The sequence below is a fragment of the Otolemur garnettii genome, unplaced genomic scaffold, assembly GCF_000181295.1.
Source record: "Otolemur garnettii isolate 467f Iridium unplaced genomic scaffold, OtoGar3 scaffold00041, whole genome shotgun sequence".
Taxonomy (NCBI): Eukaryota; Metazoa; Chordata; class Mammalia; order Primates; family Galagidae; genus Otolemur; species Otolemur garnettii.
The window spans coordinates 12,699,305-12,719,056 of NW_003852436.1; the positions used below are offsets into that span (position 1 = coordinate 12,699,305).

The 19,752-nt window shown below is 41.5% G+C and overlaps 1 protein-coding gene across 1 annotated transcript in view; it reads left to right on the forward strand.

Moving 5' to 3' along the window:
- Positions 1-19,752, forward strand: part of FHDC1 (FH2 domain containing 1) — a 35,260-nt gene that overhangs the window by 9,303 nt on the left and 6,205 nt on the right. The window contains exons 2-9 of the mRNA XM_003790223.2: positions 1,740-1,801; positions 2,480-2,582; positions 9,256-9,341; positions 9,434-9,534; positions 11,852-11,922; positions 12,018-12,125; positions 14,372-14,442; positions 16,707-16,824. Coding sequence (XP_003790271.1) covers positions 1,740-1,801; positions 2,480-2,582; positions 9,256-9,341; positions 9,434-9,534; positions 11,852-11,922; positions 12,018-12,125; positions 14,372-14,442; positions 16,707-16,824 — 720 coding nt within the window. The remainder of the gene's footprint in view (positions 1-1,739; positions 1,802-2,479; positions 2,583-9,255; positions 9,342-9,433; positions 9,535-11,851; positions 11,923-12,017; positions 12,126-14,371; positions 14,443-16,706; positions 16,825-19,752) is intronic.

The following is a 19,752-nucleotide window of genomic DNA, read 5'->3' on the forward strand; positions in this document are numbered from 1 at the left end:
AAAAAAAAAAAAAAAAAAATTCAAAATAAATTATGCATCTCAGACTAGATGAAATGCATGTAGCACAAGAATTCTTTTAAAAATTCTGAGTGAATAAAATGTAGGACATTCCCTTCCTGTTTCAACGGCTGTTGGACATAGCCACACACAGAGTCTTTCCCAATAAAATGACATTATTCTTTCAGAAAAAATTGAACATTTCATGATGTATCTGAAAATAACCTTATTGGTTCTTTTATATCCACAAAAGATAATGGGATCAGTACCTTTTGATGGCATTCAATTTGCAATATCTTCAGAGTTATTTTTTATTTTTGCTGTTCAAATCTCATGTTTGTCTTGCTGTGCAAGAAAGTGAGGCTTGTAAGTGTGAGCTATATTATTCTAAGAGGAATTTGCTAAATTAAAATTTTAAATATATATTATCCAGTTGGCCTTTTATGTCCATGGTTTATTTTTTCGTTGGTTTTTTTTTTTTTTTTTTTTTTGTGCAGTTTTGGCCAGGGCTGGCTGGGCTTGAACCCACCACCCCCAGTATATGGGGCCAGCACCCTACTCCTTGAGCTACAGGCGCTGCCCTGTCCATGGGTTCTTTATCCTCAGATTAAACCAACCAGGGATTAAAGATATTTGGGGAAAAAACACAATAAGAAATAATACAACAATGAAAAATGCAAATTCTAAGATATAATACAACAACTGTTTATATAGCATTTACACTGTATTAGACATTGTAAGTAATCTAGAGATGATTTAAAGTATACGAGGGGATGTGTGTAGATTATATCCAAATACCATGTAGTTCTATAGGAGACTTGAGCACCTTTAGATTTTGGTATCCATAGGAGGTCTTGGTCCTGGAACCAGTCCCCTGTGGCTACTGAAGGACAACTAACTGTATAGATACTTCTCAAATTATGACAGGGTTATGTCCTGATAAGCCCTTCATAAGTTCAAAGACCATAGGCAGAAATCTTAAGTCCCTTGGCTGGTCAACTTACTGTATTAAGTTGTGACCATCTGCATATTAAAAGTTATATAACATTAAAATAGATATGTATTATTAGTTGAGGAAATATAATATTACAGAGTGAGTTTGGGAAAATGGTAATACTTTAATACAGTAGAACCTCCATAGTTGACCATCTCCCTGCACTGACCACCTCCCTAAGTTGACCCAATTTTCATAGACTCGACAGGCACCACATGTCTCTATCAGTACGGTAGGCCTAGTTCCTATGTTGACCACCTCCACATGTTGACCAGTTTGTTACAGTCCCTTGGATGGTCAACTTACTGTATTTGTAAAATTTTTTTTTTTTTTTTTAAAGCACATAGTCTCACTTTATTGCCCTTGGGAGAGTGCCGCGGTGTCACAGCTCAGAGCAACCTCCAACTCCTGGGTTTAGGCCATTCTCTTGCCTCAGCCTCCCAAGTTGCTGGGACTACAGGAGCTCCCCACAACACCCAGCTATTTTTTTGTTGCAATTTGGCCAGGGCTGGGTTTGAACCCGCCACCCTCGATATATGGGGCCGGCTCCCTACTCACTGAGCCATAGGCACCGCCTTGTATTTGTAAAACTTTGTCAGACTGTCGATTAAATCACTGGATTTACATGTTGGTAATTATTCTCTTACAAATTAATTTTGTACTTTGATAGGTTTTAATGCTCTTCTTTCCTCTATAATTCTTTTTTTTGTGTGCTTTAATAATCTCATATGTCCCTATTTTTTTCCAGATTACTATCTTGGATGCAAAACGGAGCATGAACATTGGGATATTTCTTAAACAATTCAAGAAGTAAGATTTTTGCACACTTTCGAAACTTTAGTCATATCCATGCTGTCAGTAGCAAAGTCTGTGGGTATGCCAACCTAAAATTCAAATTGTAATGTGAGTGAAAATCATTCCTTACACCTTCACATCCCTCGTAGACATATGACTTGATGAGTCTGCAAGAGTCTATCACTTTCTGTTTTCCTTCATGAAAAGGCAATGTAGTGGCCTGAAGTTAGTGGAGAATTGCCCCGGGGCGTCCATTCAAGCCTGTCACATCAGGGAATTTATAGATTTGTCTTTAGTGTTGCACCTTCAGTGGAGATTGGACCGATGAGTCAAATAGTGGTTGAATTTAACGGCTGTATTTACATGTTCTAAAGGAGGAGAGGACTCTGCAGGGGTTCCAAAGAGACTAAAGGAGATTATTTTTCTACCCCCAATGGTTGTTGCTGCTTTCAAGCTTTTTGGAATCCAGGGAGTGTGGCTCCCTGGGTGAGCAGGCCTCTGAGTGGTGTGTCAGGGTCCCCTTTCCCCAGCAGTGGGGCTATTGTAAGCACTCACACAAAACCACCTGCAAGATTGGGAAGGAGGCAGGATGGGGAGGAGGGTGGAGGAGATTTGTTTTAATTTCCACTGGCTTGTGTCTCTTTTGGCACTCCAGCAAATGTGAAATGGAATGTGATTCATTATCTGTTCAAGGTCTCCTCAGTCCATTGTAGAAGATATTCATCAAGGAAAGATTGAGCATTATGGATCAGAGACACTACGAGAATTTCTTAAGCTTTTACCAGAGTCTGAAGAGGTAAGGAATTTGGCGCATGAGTTTTGGGTGTTAGGAGTGATCATAAAAGTTTAATATTTTTAGAAGTATCAAAACTCACCTGGAAAGGATAATCTCCTACCCAGAGCCAGAGTTCTCACACATAAAAGTAAAAAGTGCCCTAGCAGAAAAGGCATGGGTTATGGAATCAGAGAATCTAAGTTCAAATTCAAGCTGTATTCTTAATTGAGAAACTTGGACAAGGTTCTTAACTCCTGTGAACTTTAGTTTTCTCACTTGTAAAAGGAGGATAATGATGCTTACCTCATGGGATTGTCAAGATGATTAAACCCTAGTTATGTGTCTAACATGGTTCTTAGCACGCAGGAGCTCAACATCTTTTAGTTTCCTTTTCTAGCGTCTAAAGTTGACCTTCACCTGGGTTCTTCAATAATACATAGAGTTTTTTTTAAAAAAAATAAAATTAAAACCATTTTTGAGTAAGGATGCCCTCAAAATTTGGGGAGGTGGGTAAGTTGCTAATAAATGTTGTCTACGTAATGAACTTAAAGGTGGACATTGTTGTGGTAGCAATATATTACCATAATCTAGGTTCTTTGTTTTGTTTGGACTCAATTAATTGAATAGTTGAATGGTTAATAGCATGAATATCTTGATAGGAGAAAAACAGAATAATAGTTATTAAAATCCTTCCAAATATGGGATATTGTCCTTTATGTCTGGAAAAAAAATTGCTTGAAAAAATTTAATAGGAAATAACATGAATGCACATGCTTGTACACATTTAAATAATACAGAATCTGATTAATTTTTTTACTTTATAAGTAAGAGCAAAGGGTGCCTTCTTATATAAGTTATCCTCCTCACACTTCTGAAACCTCCCTCCCCTTCCCACTCTTCTTCCCACACATAATTTATAAAACTTGACTTTAGTGCCATTAATAACAACAAGGGAGTTATATTTATACCTTTTCTTTTACATTGACTAATGTTAAACTCACAATGCCAATTTTAGGATCTTAGTAACTAGAGACTCTGGTTTTATCTGGGTATATCTAAAAACCTGGAGTGCTCTCTCTATCTCAAGTTTTCTGTTTGCAAATTAAGTATAATTAGCCTAAGCCAAGATTAATTAATGGCAATTATTAATGTTAGTGAAGGATTTTAAAGTCTTAAAGGAAAGCTACATTAAATTGTAAATTACCCTGGATCAAGCAAACTGGACAGACCTCAATCATTCTGTTATATAAAGAATGGGAGTTCCACGGTGCTTGTGACGATGGATAGGTTTTTTTTTTTTTTTGAGACAGAGCCTCAAGCTGTCCCCCTAGGTAGAGTGCCATGGCATTACAGCTCATAGCAACCTCCAACTCCTGGGCTCAAGCGAGTCTCCTGCCTCCACCTCCCAAGTAGCTGGGACTACAGGCACCCGCCACAACGCCCGGCTATTTTTTGGTTGCAACCGTCATTGTTGTTTGGCGGGTCCGGGCTGGGGATTCGAACCCGCCACCTTAGGTGTACGTGGCTGGCGCCTTAGCCGGTTGAGCTATAGGCGCTGAGCCGATAGGTTTTAATTCATTAGAATTTTTATAATATTTCCTTGCTTTTGAAACTTTATTCCTGCTCCAGCTGTTTTCATCACTCCTCCTTAGGACAGCTCAGCATACCTAATCCTAACTGACCTCATTTTTTTTTTAAGTAAGGATCAAATTTGATAGCCCCTGTGAAAGTGCTCAGAAAAGCTCTAAATTGCTAACAGAATGAAAGTTAGGCATGAGAGAGGCTGTCTAAGAGGTGGGAAGCTGAACAGGATGTTCTTAATATCTTCATTTTTCATTTAAAAACGTGCTTAAAAAATGCAAAGGGGGCTGTGGCTCAAAGGGGTAAGGCGCCAACCCCATATGCTGGAGGTGGCGGGTTCAAACCCACCCCCGGCCAAAAACCGCAAAAAGAAAAAAAGAAAATGCAAAGGGATTTTTCAGAGAATCAAGTTAGCTGTAGAATCTCAGGTTTTAAAGAATTCTGGGAGGTGAGAGGGTGTTGTATGTGGGATATAATTGAAGAGGAAGAATGTAAGGGACAAGATGACAGAAACCCATCGTGCCCTAAGGCTGTCTCCCTCAGGGCAGTTGGCTAACTGGGGCATGGGTCTTGCTGATAGGACCCTGTAATGCCTTCCCAGCCACCAAACCAGGCCCTCGCTGCTGCAGGGCCCCCTCCCCCTCCTGCTGCAGGCCATCCTCAGCCTGAATATCTGACCAGTTTGCTCACACTCATTCTCCGTGTTTACATTACTGACTCCAGGCTTCAGTTCACCACACCCTCCAAACTCAACTGGGAGCTTCCTTCTGCAGGAACACCCTGACAGTCCCAGCAGCTGCTTGGAGCCCCTCCCTGAATGCTCTGGGGTAGCTGTGCTTATGGGAGGGTGTTTCAGGGAAAGCCAAAGCCACCTCAGGACTGACGCCTGCTGCAAGAACAGATTGGGTTCACCGTGAATGCTTTGTGGCCCCTGGCACAATCTGGACCCAGGGCCAACCCTGGAGTCTCTGAGTCTCTGGATGCAGGCTGTAGAATGGGGATGAAGCAAAGGAGAAGGCAGGGCCAAGCGAGAGAGGTTAGGAATGTGGCAGAAATATGTTAATGCTAATGGATGCTGGGGTGCCTACGTAACTACTTGTTGCTAAGCCTGAGGTGGAACACTGGACGCTCCTTTTTAGCACCAGTAAGGACCAACCATTGAGTGCCCCCTGTGCCAGGAAGGTGGCATGAAGTGAGATGAGATGAGATAATATATGCTTAGCCTAGAGCCGGGCACACAGAAAGTCAATAAATCATAGCAGTGATTTATTTTATTTTTTGCAGTTTTCGGCCGGGGCTGGGTTTAAAGCAGCCACCTCTGGTATATGGGGCCGGCGCCCTACTCCTTTGAGCCACAGGCACCGCCCAAGGGATTCCTCATTTTAGAAATGAGAAACTGAGGCCCACACAGGTTAGCCATAACCTTCCTGGAGTCACATGATTGTGGGCTGACAGAGGATGGGGTGTACTTGGACCCTGACCCCACTGGCCTTGCGGAGGCTCGGGCTTTCTGAGGCACTCCACTGCCTCTCTCGGAGGAAGGAAAGGCAAAGGTTGTCAAAACCTTGCCTCACACCACTCACCTCCCAGCCTTTTCATCACCTCTGCTATCTCAAAGTACTGGTATAAGTGTCACTTGAATGATACTATAATCTTATCATGGTGCTGAAAAATATGAACGGAAACGGCCTCTTTTTTCTCCTGCCCTCTCAGCTGACAAGCTGACCTAAGCCAAGGTTGTCAGGAGTTTCTCTGCCCTCTGCTGCAAATCTTTTATCTGGCATGTTTGTTCATCTTTCTTCAAATGTGTGGTTAACACTTGCAAAGGAAGAAGGTGGGCCCAGAAATGAAATCCCCCGAGTGTGCTCTTATCCAACACAGAGTTCCCGTGCTGGAGGGTGGGGAGGAGCCAGGGAGCCCCCACCCAACCTGCAGGTTCCTGATCTCCTGTCTAGAGGTGGTAGAAACTGTTCTCTCTGGAAGCAGGTTGAGTTGCCCCTGTCTTCTTACCTCTTTCCTGTCTTCTTCCTTTACTCTGTGGCCTGGAGGGGCAAAACAGGGAGGAAGCCCATGGGTGTCCTGCTGGGTGGCTGTGTTTGTGGGAAATCCTGCCATTTGAAGGCCGTGTGACTGGAATTAGATAGGATGAAGGAGGCCTGCCCTTTGGAATGTGTGCATCTCAAGGAGCATGCTATTACTCCATGATGACAGAAACCCAGCACAGCCAGGGTCATAATGAGTGTCTCTTGGCTCAGCCAACAAAATTATGCCTAACAATGTTTAATAAATGCTTTTTGATAATGACAGTGAGAATGCACAATAATTACAGGGTTTGTTCACCTCTCTTTTTTACCTTCCTTACCACTGTGAAGGTACAGTAATCCCTCTTAATGAACATAAATCTCATTTTGAAATACAACGAACTGTATACATGGCATTTAAATTAAATGGTCTTTCCACGACCCTTCTCTTGAAATCCATAAACATTTTTAGGCTTTTAGATAAGTGAAGGAGATTAATCTTTGCTCCCTTACAGTTCAGCACCTGTTTAATAGAAATATTTCCCAAGTTTACTCAGCTAGCATGACTTGTTCTGAAGCTTTAGACTGAAAACTGCTATTATTTTCAGAAGCGTTGCACATGCTACATGCATGCTTTTATAACAGGCACGACTTCGCTCTACCCCTTCCCATATAGAGTGAATTGTTTTTTTGTTTGGTTTTTTTTTTTTTTTTTTTGAGACAGAGCCTCAAGCTGTCCCCCTGGGTAGAGTGCTATGGCATCACAGCTCACAGCAACCTCCAACTCCTGGGCTCAAGCGAGTCTCCTGCCTCAGCCTCCCAAGTAGCTGGGACCACAGGCGCCCGTCACAACGCCCAGCTATTTTTTGGTTGCAGCCATCATTGTTGTTTGGTGGGCCCGGGCTGGATTCGAACCCACCACCTTAGGTGTATGTGGCTGGCGCCTTAGCCACTTGAGCCACAGGCACCGAGCCAGAGTGAATTGTTAAACTCTAGCTTAGAAGGACCCAGAATTCACCCTGTAGGTTTCTCTGTTGAGAAATCGGGCACTGATTTGGGTTTAGCTAAACTAAAAGTGCCTTATGTCCTTAAGTTTAGTGAGGCAAAAACTGATAAATTCATTTGGGGGCTCAAATGGTAGGAGAAATGTAGTTTCTGCCCTTTAAAAAAAAAAGAAAGAAAGAGAAGAAAACAGTCTTAAGAATCATACTTGGGGGTGGCGCCTGTGGCTCAAAGGGGTAAGGCACTGGCCCCATATGCTGAACGTGGTGGGTTCAAACCCAGCCCTGGCCAAAAACTGCAAAAAAAAAGAATCATACTTAATACCAGGGTGTGAATTTGTACCGTTGTACTTTGTTTTTTATATTTTCTTTTTTTTTTTTGAGACAGAGTCTCAAGCTGTCCCCCTGGGCAGAGTGCTGTGGCATTACAGCTCACAGCAACCTTCAACTCCTGGGCTCAAGCGAGTCCTCTGCCTCAGCCTCCCAAGTAGCTGGGACCACAGGCACCCACCACAACGCCCGGCCATACTTTGGTTGCAGCCGTCATTGTTATTTGACGGGCCAGGGTTGGATTCGAACCTGCCACCCTAGGTATATGGGGCTGGTGCCCTAGCCACTTGAGCCACAGGCACTGAGCCTGTTTTTTATATTTTCAAATAATTGAGGTAGTTTGTGGATCTTTGCAAATATTCCTTTCTTTATGTTTTCGAACTGTCATTTCCTGTTTTTCAAGGGACTTAAAATCATGTTAGTAATCATAACCCAGTGGGAGAAGAAAGTGGGTTTTGCAAAGGATGATAAAAAATGGTAAGTACTTACTGGCAACAATTAGCTGCAAAGATAGGCTGGATACTTCACTGATAGTATAAAAGTAGTACTTACCAGAAAGAATTTTGTGGGATGCCTCTCCATTAACTGTTGACTTAGAAGTGGTTTTGCCATTGGATTAGTCCAGTTGGCTGTGTGGGGAATGCACGATTTATCACCTAATGCTATCTGAGAACTTCCTTGTCCTCTCTGTCCCCTACCTGCTAGCTATTTGGCTATTTAACTATGTCAGAACTCATTTTTTTTCCTTTACAAAAGTTGAAGAAATATTTATGTGTCTGAAGCTTAGTTTATTTTACTTTTTTTTATAAGAGTAATACATGTTCCTCATAGATATTGCAAGAAATAAAAATGAGCAGCAGAAGAAAATAGTGATCCTGGTAGTACGGACACCCAGTGTGAAGGAGGCCTTTAAAAAGAAAAATTATAGAAATAGGATCCTATTGTGAACATACATATTATCTAGTCTTTTCATAGAGGGAAATCTTTTTTTCTTCCTGCTGGAGAGCCAGTAAGTATTCACCTGAACATGCTTCAGTCATTTCCTACAAAGCACAAATAAGTGGGTCATTATGAAAGTTTTGAGAACTGTAAAATCCATGTAGATGGAAACAAATGAAGCCTCCCACCAACACGGATAAGCCAAGCAAGTTGAAACTTACACAGAAGAATCAGAAAGGACTGTGTTTCTTGGAAATGAAATAAGGGACCGTGACACAGTCTGTCTCAAAACTTTTGTAGTGACTCACATATATGAAGTGGAATTTGACCACAGAAAGATCTGTACTAGACCTTGCCCACTCCAAGGATTTTACATCCGAAATACTTAAAGTAAGTTTTTGGGGGCATAGGACTTAAAGGCCCATATTATAATGACTATCCGGTCTCTTCTTTCTTCTCCCAAACAATGACCTCGCTTACAGATTATTGCTTACAGAAAATTTTCATCCTTAAAACTGATCCCTTTTTAGTCCCTCCCTTTGATAACCTTCCCTAGGATTCTAGTGGCTCCAATTCTCTGGCTTGTCCAGGACATGTGACACCAACCCTTCACTTTCAGATTTGTGAGTTTCACTTTTTTCTTATAAAAAAACAAAGTAGTAGGTGGGATGATTTCCTGTTCTTTCTTTTCCTAGGTATACACTTTTATTCATTTGGATTTAGCACTGAAATCACGTGTTCTTAGAAGAATCCTAGGATAAAATTAAAAATCTTAATCATAAGTAATTTGGTTCTCTGCCTCTTTTTCTATTTGTCTTTTAGGTAAAGAAATTAAAAACATTTAGTGGAGATGTGTCCAAGCTGTCCCTGGCTGACTCCTTTTTGCACTGCTTAATTCAGGTGCCAAAGTAAGGATACAGTCACTGATTATTGCTCTTTTTAGAGTAAGATTTATAAACTAATGACATTCAATTCTATAGCTTTACTCTTTATTTTTCAGCTATTCACTTCGGATTGAAGCCATGGTGCTGAAGAAGGAGTTTTTACCTTCTTGTTCTTCTCTATACACAGATATAACAATTTTAAGAACTGCTATAAAAGGTACATAAACACCTTCATACAGCTTGTTTTCATTAATTTTGAGAGCAGTTTACTTTTGTAAAAATTCAGTTGCGATTGGAAATGGAAAGTCCCGAATTTCTGATACACCCTAAAAAGGGAAATGAAATGCAGCTAGCGATACATTAAGATTTATTTCCATTTGCTTCTCCCCACCCCCCTGAGTGAATATTGATTTGCGTATTATCCTCCCATGAAAGGAAGGCTAAAGTAAAGTACTCTCAAGCTGCAGAGTAAAACTTTCTGGTTGCACCTCACTCTTGTTCCTCTCTGTATATGTGTCTGCGAGGTATGTAGAGTGTGTGTCTGTGTGTGGTGTGTGTTTGTAGCATGTAGCGTCTGTGTGTGTGGTGTATAGTGTTTTTTGTGTGTGTGTGTCTCTGTGTGTATCACAAAGCCTGGGCCCCAGAGCCGGCTGCCTCTCCTCCCTGCTCTGGCCTCCCTTGGTGACTGGCACCCTGCTGTTCCAGAAGCCGAACCCTTGCCAGGCCTCAGTGGTGTGATTCTTCCACCAGAGTTCCTGACCTTCCTGTTGTGTGGTGTTTTCTCCCACCCACCTCTCTAGACTTCCAATTTCTGGTGGGCTGTTTAAGCTTGAGAGGGGCAAGTTGGTCATTTTCTTCTTCTTTTTTTTTTTTTCTTTCTGTTTTTTTGAGACAGAGTCCCACTTTGTTGTCCTCAGTAGAGTACAGGGACATCATACCTCACAGCAACCTCAGACTCCTGGGCTCAAACAATTCTCTTGCCTCAGCCTCCAGAGTAGCTGGGACTATAGGTGCCCACCACAACGCCTGGCTATTTTTACAGGCAGGGTCTCACTCTAGCTCAGGCTGGTCTTGAACTTGTGAGCTGAGGTGATCCGCCTGCCTTGGCTTCCCAGAGAGCTGGGATTGCAGGCATGAGCCACTATGCCTGGCCCAAGTTGGTTATTTTCATTTCTTTAAACAACCTTTAAATTGTTGCCTGCCTCGCTTGGACAGACACCACTCGGGGTCACTCTGACGTCTCCTTCTTCGGGGACAGGCGCTTTGGTTTCTGGTGTTCCTGTCACTGTAGGTCCGGCAGAGTTGCAGCTGCCTCCTCCACATCTCCCAGGCAAATTCTCTGGCTCTCCTTGACCCTCACATTTTCCAGCATCCATCAGTGCCAGCCTGATTTCCTTTTGCTCATTTTCTGGATTTCTGGTTATTGTTGTAGAACTGTTTATTCCTATTTGGTTTTCCTGTTTAGTTACTCTGGCCTGTATTGAGATAATATTTTTCCCTTCAACCCATCACATTTTCTGCCTTGTAGAGAGCGGACTAAAAAAAGAATTTTTTTTTTATTTTGTTACAGAGGCCTTTTAAAATTTTTCCCATACTAAGGCTATTGCAGCAACTTTGGAAAGACTGTTCTGGAAGAATATGTTTTCATATTGAGTAATGCAAATTTGTGGGCTCGGTGGAAATGTTTCTTATCTGGTTACCCATCCAAAACTGGCCTTCTTAGATAACATAATATAGGCAGCGGTCCAGATGTTAATTTTCTGAAAGTAATACCAGACTTAATGGAGAATAATAACTTAAAAATATCATAGGTGACGTTTTACTATCTATATATAGTGTAATTTTAATAAGCAGGCTTTCTTTTTAGCTTTTCAAATATATGAAAAAGTTTTAAATTTTGTTTCTTTGCATAAGCGTGCAAAAGATTGGTGCTAACAGAGAACTGGTTTACCAATATATTCCAGCTATCAATTTCTTTTTAAAACCTTCAGCCAATCCAAATGAACTGTGTAGCTTTGAATAAAATGGAAAATATCTCTGGGTGCCTGAGCCCTCAGGCTTGGAGCTTTGCAAGTTATTTACATGACATCCCACCTTGTTTGTTTTTTTTTTAATCTCTTCCTAACTCATCAGCCAAGCAAAATGTTGCTTGCTATTAGTTTTCATATTGCATAAATACAATCTCAAAGGCTGGTGGGCATAAAGAAAAAATGAGAGCCATAACTGCTGAAAAGTTAACTTCTATAACACATGAGGCTTTTGCATTTTCTACTACTTGAAAATTTTCCTTATGAACTATTGTGTGATATTTAACTGTCAGATAAATTTGATTCCCAGTTAAACACTACAACATTCCCAGTGGCAAATGGTGTGTTAGGTATACATAGAAGGTGCTGCTTTGTTTTTTCAGCCTTTATGTACAGTTCAGGGTCAGAATTTGCTTCAGACACATTTGAACTTGCATTTGGTAGCTGCATTCTGTGCATTTGAAGCTGAAGGCTTCTCTGAGGTGGTGTGGTGTTTTCTTTTGACAGAGCTGATGTCCTGTGAGGAGCTACATTCGATATTGCACTTGGTGCTCCAGGCTGGGAATATCATGAATGCAGTAAGTGAAATTCAGAAGAATCCAAATGTTGTATTTTCAACTTTGTCTGTCTACATATACGTATACATGTTCTTTTCTTGATTTGTCTTCTTTAGGGAGGGTATGCTGGCAATGCAGTAGGATTTAAACTGTCTTCTTTGCTCAAATTGGCAGACACAAAAGCAAATAAACCTGGGATGGATCTTCTGCACTTTGTTGCACAGGTATGTGGAAGTGATTAATATAGGAAAAGAGTGTGTGTGTGTGTGTGTCCCCCTGGGAGGAGGTGAAGTTTTTCCTAGGCATGAGGTGGTATCAAACAGAGTTAGGAAAGGGCATGCCAGTTCCGAGAAGGTTGTTTGCAGAAGCACCATTTGTAGAGTCCAGAGATGAACTGTACCTAGAGTTATAGGGCTGCAAGCAAGTGGGGGGAGTGAGGCAGAGAGGCCAGTGTAGCTGGTTACAAAGGATTCAGATGTCAAAGGTGGGGAATTTGGATTTCATGCTTTAGCAGTGGGGGGCCAACAGAAGTTTGCGCACAGCATAATGGAATGACAGGGGTTTTTTGTTTTTGCTTTTGGGAAAATAAGGCACTGTGGAGGCCTAACTGGAGTGGAAAGATAATTAGAAATAGGGACATGTCTTGGTGAAAGTTGGCAGCAATTATTTGGTGAAAGTTGAGGAAGGTAATGGCCATAGGAACAGAGTAGAGGGCTGGGTGCTAAAGCATTTCCTGTGTGGAACTGACTAGATATGATACCAGGTATGTGTAGAAAGATCACTTTCTTCCTTTTTTTTTTCCTCTGAACAGTATGTCTGAGCACCATGCTAGCACGGGGCTTGAGGTCTGCATCTATCCATTTGTCCCTTTCTTTCTTTCTTTCTTTTTCAGACAGAGTCTCTCTCTGTCACCCTGTATAGAGTGCTGTAGTATCATAGCTCATAGCAACTTCTTGGACTCAAGCGATCCTTTTGTTCAGACTAGCCTTTTTTTTTGAGACAGAGTTTCACTGTGTTACCCTCGGTATAGTGCTGTGGCATCACAGCTCACAGCAACCTCAAATTATTGGGCTTAAGCAATTCTCTTGCCTCAGCCTCCTGAGTAGCTGGACTATAGGAGCCCGCCACAATGCCCAGCTTTGTTGTTGTTGTTGTTGTTGTAGTTGTCATTGTTTAGCAGGCCCAGGCTGGGCTCAGACCCTCCAGCCTCAGTGTATGTGACCAGTGCCCTACTCACTGAGCTACAGGTGCTGAGCCAAAGTTCAGGCTAGTCTTGAACTCCTGAGCTCAGGCGATCTACCTGCCTGTCTTGGCCTCCTAGAGTGAGTGCTAGGATTACGGGTGTCCGCCACAGCCCCCAGCCCCTTTGTTCCTTTCTTGACTGGGACTTTGTAACACAAAAATAGCTAGGTACTAAGTGAAAAATCAGCCAAGGACAGTTATCTCCTTTGTTGTTAAATGATCTCAGCTAATTGTACTGATTTGCTTTTTCTCCATTGAATTGCCCTGTTGTTTTGACATCAGTGATATACATGTAGCTTTAACCTGGGGAGGAAGCAGCGTTGCATGTTTGTTTTGAATGTGAACTTCAGAACAGGGCAGGACTGGAGATTTTGACTATGCTTTACAAGGTGTACTTCCTCAGACAAGTTACTTGAGCCTAAGACCTTCAATTTCTTCATCTAATGATGAGAGTAGTGATAACTTACTTCAAAACCAGGTAATTGAGAGGGCTTGGTTCAATGTTTCCAGTATAGTAAGCGTTCCATAAATGATACACACTATTGTTACCATATTCTTCTGAACACAGAGGGTTGTGTTTAATTTGGTGCTTGATTGGAAAGTTAATTTTCAGGACATTAAAAGAAAATGCATTCCTTACTCAGCATGGATTACAGCTAGTATTCTGGCAGTACTGGCCTAGATCCACGTGTCCAAGTGCTCTTCATAACTTGGTCCCTGCCCATGTGGGGAAATTTCCTAAGTCAGTAATTGCTCCTTCCCACCTGCCTTCCTCTTGCCCTCTGAACAGGTGAAGGAAGAATCCAGACACCTCCATGGCTTGTGTACCTTCTGATTAAACTCAGTTTGCAAACTGGTTTAACAGCTGAAGGTATCTCACTCATTTAAAGGCGTACTCATAGGTATGGGTGGTATTTCAGCAGGATATATTGGATTCTCCTAGAAACAATGGGCCCTATAAGCTGCCACCTCCTTCTATTGAGTTGTAATGCACTCGAATTGTATTGCATGTCAAGATTAATTGCCCTGGGAAGATAAATGTATCTTGAGAGGAGAGGAGTTCTGGTAAATCTTACTAAGAATATCAGAGTTCACATCTATGAATTGCTTTGAATGTATCAAATTTTAAAAACAGGAGCAGAGATTTTAAGTTTCCTTTAAGCCCCAAGAAATTTATTTCCTTCTAATTTTATTCATATAGTGAGAGAAAATTCTGTTTTTGTTCCAGGAAGCCCAAAAGAAAGATGCCATTCTTCTAACGTTTTCAGAAAAATTACATCATGTTCAGGAGGCTGCTAGGTAAGCAGGGAAGGCTGGAAGCGAATTATGAGAATTTAAGATTTTTTTTTTTAAACTACATTCTTATGAAAACTGATGAATAGTTACAACTGTTGGATTTCAGTTCGAACTTTAAAAGGTTTTGTCTCTTTGAACTTTCAGCTTTCTTTTTCATTTGCTCAAGAGATGTGTGTGTGCTCCTTTGGAATTTAGGGGTTTTTAACTAAAATAAAAAACATTTTTAGTCTATTCTACTAAATATCAGTGTAAAAAAATACGAGTTAAGAATGTCAAATTCCTCCACACTCAAAAGACAGAGCTAAAACAACACAGCCTATTACCTTGGGAGTTAGTGTATATCAATCAAACATTCATGGCCCTACATTACAGTTTCCCTGTAGAATCTAACACAGTACATTTATTTTCTATTGCATTAGAAGGGACTTGAACCATACCAAGCGCTGCGAAAGGATTCTATTTTAAATTAGTCACTCAGCTTTACAAAGTATCTACCAAACACAAATCTCTCTTTACATCACTCTAATTTGCTTCTGATCTTAATATACATGTGTATTTTAGTGTAGCTATAATCTTTGTGTACGTGCTGTTTTGAGTTCTGTGTTTGTAAATTCACAATATATATCCATGCAGCCTGTAATAAATGATCAATAATCAGCTCTCTGAGAAAAAGTCCTGATTTGTAGCATTTGCTGATTTCCATGCCCTAAATAAGGCTACCATGGCTGATTTCAAGCTACCAATATTGCATTATTGAATGCGGAGTTGGAAAGAGGTGCCCACAATTGGCTGTCATGAGCTGGCTCAGCACACCACTTCATGTACCAACCCCGTTCATATCATGTACTTCTTTCAGTGGCTATATCCAGCTATGAACCATATGTATACAGACAAATGAACCATAGCACAGAGGCCTGTCACTGGCCAGTGGCTCAATGTTATCGACTCTGTGAACATCTGACCAGAGGTCACACGTCTTTTCTGAAGTGGGATTATCAGTTCTAAGGTGTAAACAGTTCATAATTCACGGTTACAGATCACTAGACATCTTAAAAGATATGAACTGTTTCATTTTTGAATTATTAAAGGAAATGTGTGTGGAAATACTTTGACTAGTATAGAAATGATACCAAAAATTATATAGAGAATTGACCATACATTTTCAAATTGGCATTTCTGGTCAGAGTTGGAAGTTTCGCTTAGGAAAACCCTATTCAGTAAGGTTTGTTTGAAATGGAAGGACAAATACACTTGTGATGTACAAACAAATCGCAGATGGGCACCAATGGAGTTGTAAAACTTTATAGCACAAAGAAAACTTAGAATCAGGCTTCGAGCCTGTGGTTCAAGTGGCTAAGGCACCAGCCACATACACCTAAGGTGGTGCATTCGAATCCAGCCCAGGCCTGCCAAAACAACAATGATGGCTGCAACCAAAAAATAGCTGGGCGCTGTGGTGGTCCCAGCTACTTAGGAGGACCTGTGGTCCCAGCCACTTGGGAGGCTGAGGCAGGAGACTCGCTTGAGCCCAGGAGTTGGAGGTTGCTGTGAGCTTTGATGCCACAGCACTCTACCCAGGGGGATAGCTTGAGGCTCTGTCTCAAAAAAAGAAAAGAAAGAAAAAAAAATTAGAATCAATAATGGAAATGGAAATTCAAACTAATTTATTCATTCCACCTGGATTTTAGGTTTCGCCTGCTCACTTTACCAGGTGACAAACCCATCATTCATGTACTGCTTTGATTTGATGTATAACAAAAGTATTGCCATTGATCCAACCATTAATTTGCAGAACTGTTATCTGTGGCAAACATCCGTGAAGTCAGCTTAGTATTTCCCCATTACCCCTAGAATCAAAATTATCAATGCACATTGCCTTGCTTCTTATGTGAGCTTAATATGTTTAGTGGCTGCAGGAAAGCATGCTTCTCCCAGAGTCCTGCTGGCTTTAGTTTGTAATACTTAATTGTATAAAGCTCTTCAGACCTATTTTATTTTACAAGTCAGATAGTTTTGGTATCGCATCTGTCAGAGCAAAGTTACAGAGCCTACTCACTTTGAACCAACGAATGTCTTTAGGAAGGAATTATCTCTTAAAAAGAAAAACAGGAGGAAAGGCACAGGATCTAAAAACAGGGGTAGGCGAAGTAATTGCGGTAGCTCTCCCTTCTGTTTCAAGGTTGACCAATAGTTGGCCTTGTTTGATGTACCCGTATGACACTGGGCTTCTTGGTACTAACTACCCCCTCTCTCCTTTCTTCTTCTAGATTATCTCTGGATAACACAGAGGCAGAGTTGCACTCACTGTTTGTCAGGACACGATCACTAAAGGAAAACATCCAGCGGGATGGTGAACTCTGTCAGCAGATGGAAGATTTCCTTCAGGTGTGTAGGCGATCCCAGTCGTCCCTCTAATCTCATCTTCCAGCAGAGCCTCTGAGGCTGGGTAGATTTGCAAGGATGTATTTTCAGAACCATCAGGTTCCCATTCCTGTCTTTCCCCAAGTTAGTAAAAGGAACTTTGTGTTTCAGGGCCCATTCTTTGCAGAGGAATTGAGTTTGATCTAAACATAAGACTTCTGTTTAGGGACTGGGCTTCTGTTCATCATAGCTCAGTTTGCATCATCACACTTCACTGTGGTGAAATGGTGTCAACTTTGGTGCTTACATTTGGACCATGAGATCAAACTTTCGAGTAGCAGAATGAAGTTCCACAGATGTCATTAAGACACCTTAGAACTTGGGCTGTCATTCCTTCACTCATTTATATTGGACAAATAAGCTGCGTTTGGCATGTTTTATAATGAGGACAGCAGAGCACGTGATAGCTATGCCTATTAACACCGGAACACATCAGGCCCACAGGGTGTGTCAGGAGCTGTGCCGAGTAGCATCAACAGAAAATAGCAGAGTGGACATGTTTGTGACAGCTCATTGTGACTCACTAATCATATAGTCTGACATACTTCTTTTATCTTCCTTATTTAAAAAAAAAGAAGTGGCACCATCTCATGTTAGTCTTCAGGGAAATGGTGTGCTACTACCTGAAGTGTTCGTGCTGTGAGACCTGCAAGGCAGAATCTGTGTGGTGGGGCTGCCCTTGGCACTGGGGAGAGATGGTATGTGCTCCCAATTCTGTGCCAGCCAAGCCTTCACTCATGAATTCAGCTATTCCAAAATATTATAAATTTTAGCTCACACTGGCAGACACTTGATTTTGTTTGGCTGTGCTGTGAATTTATTTTTATTATTAAATGCGTGCTCTGTATTTTCTTTTAAGTATAACCAAACTCACAGATTTTTCTCAAAGTACAAAAATAGCAAACACCACCATCACAAACATACTAAACAGTAAGCATGGTCAGATGCATAAAACAAATTCAAGAATAAGGACTCGCACACATCCAGATTAAAATTCTGGGTATTAATTACTAGTATCTAATACTAAAAATACAAAAAGGTTATCCTCACCTTTAGACTGCTCTTCAAAGGCAAGCAACCTTGTTTTATCTCTCTCTCTTCATTTTTTTTTTTTTTTTGAGACAGAATCTCAAGCTGTCACCCTGGGTAGAGTGCTATGGCATCGCAGCTCACAGCAACCTCCAACTCCTGGGCTTAAGCAATTCTCTTGCCTCAGCCTCCCAAGTAGCTGGGACTACAGGCACCCAGCACAACCCCAGCCTAGACTGGGTTCGAACCCACCAGCTCTGGTGTATCTGGCTGGTGCCCTAGCTACAGGCACCAAGCCTGTTTTATCTCTTTAAACTCATCTTTCTTTTAGTTATTTTTTCTTTTTGTAAATAAAATGTTCCACACAGCTATGTACTTTTCTTTCTTAAATTCAACCTCTTTTTGAATAGGTAGATGAGATAAAAATGTTCGAGGTATGTGAGGGCCATGCCATGTACTTCTTTGAATGCCACTCTGAACACTGGACTTTACACCATAAACAGGGAGACTCATTCAAGGCTTTTGAACAAAAAGATAGCAGAAACACATTTTTGCATATCTATTTCAATAGTGTGGCCCTTTGGGCAAGAAATAGTGAATCTGCTTAGAACTTTGGTTTGTAGCAGGCAAGTTAGAGATGTAAAGTTGGATTTGATACCACAACTCCTAACCTATTTTTATTCTTTTTTTTTTTTAGAGATCAGAGACCCTGAGTTGAGTGCCATGGTGTCATATAGCTCATAGCAACCTCAAACTCTTGAGCTTAAGCAGTCCTCTTACCTCAGCCTCCCAAATAGCTGGGACTACAGGTGCCTGCCACAACACCTGGCTAGTTTTCCTGTTTTTGTTAGGGCCAGGGTCTCACTTTGCTTAAGCTAGTCTTGAACTCCTGAGCTCAGGTGATCCACATGCTCCAGCTTCCCAGCATGCTAGAATTACAGGCATGAGCCACCAAGCCCTAGCCTAACCTGTTGTCATTCTTGCTTTGCCTGTGTAGTGTGGACTTTTTTATTTGTGACCCTAATCATGCAGAACTCATGGCAAATAACTTAGAGCATGATTATTTTTCAGATCCATGTTCTGAATATTTCACTTTCCCGAGTCTGAAGGGTGACTCCGGTAGTTGAAGTTTTTTCCTTCCTGGTATTCTGTCAGTCCCCACAGGATCTAGATAGGGGACATACGAGGTGGAGCTAAGCTTCCATTTAGATGCTTTCAAGAGGCCTGTTTTTTGCCAGTCAAGCTTTTCTTGGCTGGACTCCATCTTTCCCCCTGTGAAAGAATGACAGGCAAAGATTTATCCTTTCATTAATACCATTCTCTCCATAAAGAAAAATACATCATGAATGCACACACTGCCTTGGGCTACTGACTCAGATGGTTACTTTCCCTGGTATTTGGTTTCTTAAATAGTTTTGGTTTCCTACTACCTCTTGAATGTGTTTGGTTTAAGAAAAGGGCTTTTAAGGGGGAACGTGGGTTAGAGTGGGTAGGCGGTGGTGCCTTGTAGGTTCTGTAGCTCTCCAAGCATGCCCAAACAGCAGTCCCACTCTTGAAAGTGGACTTATGGCTTTACCATGTCCTAGGCTCATCCCCACTTCACAAATAAAAATGTTTGTCAAATATAAGCCCTTTTTTTTTTTTTTTTTAGAGACAGTCTCACTTTATCGCCCTCAGTAGTGCGCTGTGGTATCACAGCTCACAGCAACCTCCAACTCCTGGGCCTAAGCAATTCTCTTGCCTCAGCCTCCGGAGTAGGTGGGACTATAGGCACAAACCACAGTGCCTGGCACTTTTATTGTTGCACTTTGTCCGGTCTGAGTTTGAACCTGTCACCCTCAGTATAGGTGTCCAGAGCCCTAC